The 7,040-nt window shown below is 40.2% G+C and overlaps 1 protein-coding gene across 1 annotated transcript in view; it reads right to left on the minus strand.

The window, feature by feature from the left end:
- RUNX1T1 (RUNX1 partner transcriptional co-repressor 1) overlaps window positions 1-7,040 on the minus strand; it is a 218,024-nt gene that overhangs the window by 142,063 nt on the left and 68,921 nt on the right. Inside the window, 1 exon segment of the mRNA XM_081817130.1 lies at window positions 100-241. Coding sequence (XP_081673256.1) covers window positions 100-241 — 142 coding nt within the window.

Raw genomic sequence — 7,040 nt, forward strand, 5'->3', positions numbered from 1 at the left:
TAACACACTGATGCTGGATCTTATTTTCCCTTAATTTTTATTTGCAGGAAAAAAAAATTTAGACTTCAAAGTGGAAACAGGACATGCAGCAATGCCTACTCACGGGTCGTCGGTGTAAATGAACTGGTTCTCGGAGCTCCTTGAGTTGTGGGGGGAGGCGGCATGGTGGGAGGAGTCAGCCTAGACGGGGTCTTCACATCCACAGGTGAGTCTGGCATCGTGGAGTGCTTCTCAGTCCGATCTGGAGGACGCCACCAGGAACAGGTTATTCTACTCCTTAAGCACCTTCGTTGTTTTTTTGTTTTTTGGGTCTTTTTGGTTTTTTAAGTGGGGTTCATCTTTTCTTACAAGCAAGTGAACAGAAGAAATCTGACGTCTCCTATCAATAAAGCAGGCTTATCTACTGAAGTTTACATCAGGACTTTATCATCCAAACCCCACTTAAGAAGGTGGCACAGATGGCAGGACCTCATTTGTAACTGGGCTATTTTACATCCTATTGTTATTTCTGACTTGGGCAGACGCTACCTTGGTAGTGTTACATGCAACAGCACAACCTCACTGGAAGCTGAAGCCAACATTAGCAAGAGCTAAAAAATAGACGGGGAAGTAGAATGGTAATAAACTCTTTAGCTCAGAAACGACACAAACCTGAAGCTCCGTTATGCAGGTGAGATACTCACAGGAGCCAGCATTTTGCAATGATTTTTTTGTTAACACCTGCCATTCCCTTTGCACGCTTAGTTACTGGCCTATTAGATGAAGCGGGTTATGTTTCCCAGATACACCTCTCACTTCAACGTTGCTCTGCCCTGTCTGAAAAATCACCACTACATAAATGCTGTCTTTTACACAATGAAGGTAAACTAATTTACTCAGAATTTGTGAGTTTACGACCCACCGTTTTAAAAACATGAGACCAATACTTCAATTAATAATCTCATGCAGCATAAAAATGGACAAACCCCTGAATCGAGAACTAAAAAGAACTAAAGGCCCTCCTTATATTTTTTCATGAGTATGTGACAGATACGGAGAAATTTCCTGATTACCCAATAATGAACACTTGAGCTCCAGGATTCTTTTCTACTAAGTATACTTTTCCTTTGAAATTTTGAGCTGTTTTTTTCTCAGTCAAATCTATTTACTAAAGCGACAAATCTCCAGTAAAAAAAAAAAGTGGGTTTCGTTTGTTTCTTTAGATCCAATTTTCTACAAACACTGTGTGCCTGTGTGCGCGTGCGCACACACACCCCCAAAATGTCTGAGACGCCGCTTACACTCTCAGGAGCAGTTATTTCCCACTTGGACTATCCGAAAAGTAACACAGACTACTGATCAAGAATGAGTCTTTTAAAACCTTATGATAGCCATAGGGAGAAATTCTCAAAAATTACTCAAAAGTCTATTTTTTAAAAATGAAAAATCCAAATTACTACTATGGCAATTCCAAACCTAGCTCACACCTTGACTCAGAGCCGATTCATTAAGACTTGGGTAGCAACAGAACATAACATTTTAAAGGTGAAATAATGTTGATACTGTATTAGGGAAAATGTGATAAAAGAATGAAAATATAATCATCCTAAGAACAGCATTTTGATAACCTAGTAGCTGGGTCTCTAATTCATAATCTCGACTGCTGGCTGAGTAACGACAACTGTCCCTTCAGTAAATACGTGTTCTAAGGGAAATGATGGTAAGAACACACCATGGAGAGCATTTCTACCTTTATCTTCCAGTTCAAAACTCATCTTCATATTGCAATTCCCGAGCACTTAACACCCAGAATCAGATAAATCACTTATTCTAGAAGAATACAGAAGTTAGGCAGGTTTAAAACTGCTTCTTCAACAGTTAAAATCACTGCACAGTCTACTCACCTCAACCAACCTCAGCAACAAGGGAATAAATAAATAGCTTTCCACTTATGTTGCAGCTGAGGGAAGAGGTACGGCAGCAAATACAAGTCTCCCTAAATAAAGGCAAATATTTCTGTCATGCCAAGGAAGGAGGGATCGGGGGAGGCTTGCCAGAGTCGGCTGGGAGATAACAGTGGGAACTGCTGGTCCATCTGGTTTTCATTCTGCTAACACTCACGCTGAACTGTGAGAGAAGGCAGTCCAGATACACAGATTCGAAGCACGTGGTTGCAGACCAAGAAAGGAAGAGCAGGAGGGGGGGAGGGGGAAGTGGGAAGAAGGAAAAAAAATAAATAAAGCAATGGAAGGAAAAGAGAAGAGAGAAGAGACCGACACAGGGAGAAAAGGGCCTACGTGAAGAGAAAGTTACTCGGGATGGCTTCGTCCACCCCAAAAAGGGGAGCCTTACTTACTGGGCACAGCCCCTACCCCTTACTTACCTCGATGTACCTCCCGAGCAAAAACCTAAACTGGAAACCATATCTTAATCTCTGTGTTTCTTTACTCTGTTTGCTGACGCTAAGAAAAAAGGAAATGAACTATAACATTGACAACGGGGTTTCCTCTTCAAACTTAAGATGATCTTAATAATAGTAACAACAACAACAACAAAAGGCAGATGAGTGATTTTTTTTTTTTAAGATCCTTGAAATGACACTGATACTTTAAGAACAATAATCACTGAGCCAATAAATAGCAAAAAACACCAGTGCTTCTAACATGAAATATATACATTCTAACCAGAATATATGTATACGTGCATATATTTAGGATTTTGACTTTAGCCAGATTTCTGTGATGGTTAGCTTCACTCTGATCAAATGGAGTTCCAACCCAGAGGTCCTACAAACTCAGACAAAGTGGGACCATATGTAACTCATTCTGTGCTGTTCAGTGCAATCAATCCAGGATGGGGATCGATGGTGAAGTAACCAGCCAGGCCTAACTCATACACACATACACACAAACCCTCTGGAGTAGAGAGATTTAAGATAAATTCAGAAAATGTGTTTCAAGTATGCTGAGTTCTGTTGCATTTGTTTTGGATTACTAAAAAAAAAAAAAAAAAAATTTTGAAATATATATTCTTGAAACTTTTATAGCAAACAGCAAAAGAGCTATGATTCAACCACATAAGTATTTCACTCCACTTCAAATTAGAGGATACAGTAAAACCAGTATTAAGTTAGAATATTTCTTATGCAATTTTTTAAGTTTATGAAAATTATACTGTTCTTAGACATAATTTCTATTTTTAGTTGCTGCAGGGGAATGCTGACATTTATTGAAAGATTGACACAAAATGATAAAAAAGAAAAAAAAGAAAGAAAGAAAAACCATCTCTATCAGAGCGGGAAGGTAATGTATAATCAAAAGGATTGACTTTACTTCTACCTTAAGGATTCACACCACTTCTAAATAAAGATCTCCCCTATGTGGTAACATTTCAACTCACCTGGCAAATATCCAACACATATGTACCAAAGATGGCTGAAACATGGAAGAAAATGTGGCATATATAAATACATTACTGATACCATTTCAATATCCAATTCAGTGTCAAGGCCTTCTAGAAGTGGTATGTTTTCCATTTCCTTTTTTGTTTTTTTAAGTAAAAAGAAAAGGTATGGCATAGTCTACCATAGCACTTATTTTACTTTTAGTTAGTTCAAACAGTTCCAGATGTGTTTTTAAGGTATGAAGACCAGGCATTCTATATTTTTCTTGTTTGCATCCTATTCTAGAGATGATTCGGGTAAATAGGAAGTCCAGGGTTGGTAGACAGAACATCTTTTTCTCTCCAAGTTCATCATGGCAATTATAATAGAAGAACTAGCTATGTCCAGGAGATGTTATGGATTGAGAAACCTCTTGGCGAATTAGCAGTTAGGGCAGAGTTAGTCTGATCTGAATAAGCGCCAGCTATAGGAGTGAGATGTTCAATAAAGAGGAATAAGCCCAAGAGGAACTCAAGAACTACCACCGGAAAGGAGAAGGCAGTTAGGGAGGCACAAAACTGGGTACAGAATTTGATTTCCATGGAAAATACAGCAAATACAGGCCTGACAACAGAATCATTTAGTGGCTCCACTGTCTGAGTGTGAGACATTACAGAAGACAGTCTGCAGAGTGGCATGGTAGCCATTCAGCCTCCACAATGCTCCCATCCCACTTCCCTGCTGAGCACTTCTGGAATGTTCACTCCTGCTCAGAACCCCTGAATACCACCTGAGACTAAAAGTCAAATGCTAATGTTTTACACATGATGGAATGATACAATGGAAGACTATTTGGAATAATAGACGAATTTCCCAGTTAAGACAGACTTGGTTTCAAATGTAGACTCAACCTTAGCAGTGGGTCCTCAGGCAAGTAATCTTGAGCCCCAGTTCCTCCTAAGAAGAATAGGGATACAATCCCCTCTGCCTCATCCGGACCCTGACATAGTGCCTACTCAAGTCAGGCACCAACATGTGTGATCTCCATTCTCTTCTTGTGCCTGCCTCTTTGTGATCCATTCATGGCTTTATTTCCAATGTCCTTCCCCCATGTCTATGCTCTATCCGTACAGGGCACCTTGGCACTCCCTGCCTTTTCTGCCTCTCTTTTTGTTTCCTTCATCTAGAAGGATCTGCCCCATCTACGCCATTCTTCGCTGCCCATTACAGATCTTCTCACAGCTTTTCCCAGGTGCTTGCCACATCATGCTTGCTGGGCCTTTCTTTTAGCATTTACCACAGCCTATGTGGATGATAGTTGTGTGTCTATGTGTATGTGCATGTTATATACCCAATCACCCCAACCAGGGAAAACTACTTGATGGCATTTTTTAAAATGTTTCATTTAAAAGATAAACACACAACCATCAACAGCATATAAATATATAAATAGAAAATGGAATGCAGGTAACATGGGAAGATGCTGGGGACCTGAAATGTAGTTCAACTCTGCGATCAACTTACGTGGTTTCAGGCAAGTGTAAGAATAATCTGTTACCTCACACCTTATCACAGGTGTTTGATGATGACTTTTTTTTTTCCTGAAACACAAATATGATCTAAAACCTTTCGTAATGAGTGTCCTGTTGTCCAAAGAATACTCTTTAGCGTAGCTTATGTCACAGATACTGCTGAGTTCCTACTGAACAGCCCTTCTCCCTTTCTTTCCTGCTGGGAAGTCCTGATTTTGCTCAGGTTGTCACGTTCCCCTTTATCAGCAACAGGTTTCAGAGGTAAGGGCTGTGCTCCTATTCTGGACAAAGGGTCATGAAGGGAGGTCTACGGAAGAAGTTTTAGGAAAGACTTCCTCACTATATAATCAAAGACCCAAGGGAGAAACAGACCCTCTCCTTCTGACAGGCACTGTTATATCTGTGATTCCTTCACTTCACTTCTTTGGAGTCTACTTTTCGTACCCATAAAATTAAGCATCTTAGATTATATGACCTCGGGGATCTTTTGCAAACTCTAATATTCTCTGCTTTCTTTCTGCAGATACGACTTATGTTCATTTCAAACACAAAGACGACTACTCAGAGAACTTAAATCTGACAATAAAGGGACCACACAATTATTTTGAAATTGGTGATTATAACCAGACTTCCTCTGTTCACATAAATATCTATGTCCACAAGAATGTGTCTGCATAGAAACCTTTACCCATAAACATGACAATTAACATCTACCTCTTGTTTTCAAACTCATTTTCAATACTCATTACTAAATCTCCACCAATGATCTGGTTATGAAATAACCCTATCAGTGTCCACTTGTCTCTGTTTGGTTACCATCAAAACACTCACTTTCATAGCCAAGGTTAAGAGTACTCTACATTCACTTTGCTCCCTCCTCATTTCCCATTCCTCTTTCACATACTTCCAGTGGACACTTACGAGACTGTCTGCCTAGAAAATTTCCCTCCCCATACTGGGACCTGCCATTCCCACTAATCTCATAACATCATGGGAGTCACCATGTTCTTTCATGACCTTGTACCAAGATACCAGCAGCTGGCTCAGGCACAGCACTCATCCAAGAGGGGCAATGTCAGTCATTCTCCAACATTTCTGCCTACAGATTTGAAGGAAGAAAAACAATCCCACTCCAGAGGTAGAAAACTGCACTCTCTACTGCCCTCCATGTCTAGAAAGCAGGTTTTTCATGAAAAAGAAGGCAACTAACAGGCAGAAAGAAATGATGAGAAATGGCAAGAGATTATCCTAATAATGCTAAGTAAAATTCGTCATTCTCCTAGAGCCTCGGGGCTAGTTGCATCTCTAAAATTCCTACAATGTGATCTTCCAAAGCGTCTACAGATTCTAGTCCATCAATCCCTCCTTTACCTAAAACCTAGTTTGAGTTACTTTTTATGTGAAACCAAAGAATTCAGACTAAAACAATACTGGAATGTAACATCAAGGTTACATTGGTGTAACCTAACTCCCACCGAAACTCTTTAATTATCTCTTCATTATTAATCCAACAAACACTGGGTTCTTTACCTGGCATCTCTGTAGCATCTGTCGCTGTTTCCCACTTCCTTCCTTTTGAAATACTGTTGTCCCCAGGATTCCACAATTCCAACACTCTCATTTTTCTTGGGCCTTCCCAGCTGCTCCTTCTCAGTCTCTTTTATGGCTCACCTTTCTCCACCTCTGTGACAACCACTGGTATCTCCCCCAATGTTCCTTCATAGTTCCTCTTCAAATTTTTATTCTATACCTTTTCCTTGGTGACTTCATTTGTGTGGTCACGGTCACCCCATGGCCCTTGTGTGGATGACCTACACCTATACCTCTAGTCCTACCACCCATCCCAAGTTCTACATCCAAACATCCAGAGGGCTATTCCCTTCCACAGCCTGGATTCAAAGCCTCCTCATCCATCATCTCTTACCTGGTCTAATCAATAGCCCACTGAATGGTCCCCCTGCCCTGAACTATTCAACCTGTTCCATTCTCCAGATGACATTTGGAGAATCATTTCACCACATATGTCACATATGTGATCAGAGATCTTATTCCCTTTTTATTTTATTATGTTATGTCACCATACATCATTAGTTTTTGATGTAGTGATCCACAATCCATTGTTTTCGCATAATACCCAGTGCTCCATG

The sequence above is a fragment of the Leptonychotes weddellii genome, chromosome 4, assembly GCF_054177405.1.
Source record: "Leptonychotes weddellii isolate Sample4059 chromosome 4, ASM5417740v2, whole genome shotgun sequence".
Lineage (NCBI taxonomy): Eukaryota > Metazoa > Chordata > Mammalia > Carnivora > Phocidae > Leptonychotes > Leptonychotes weddellii.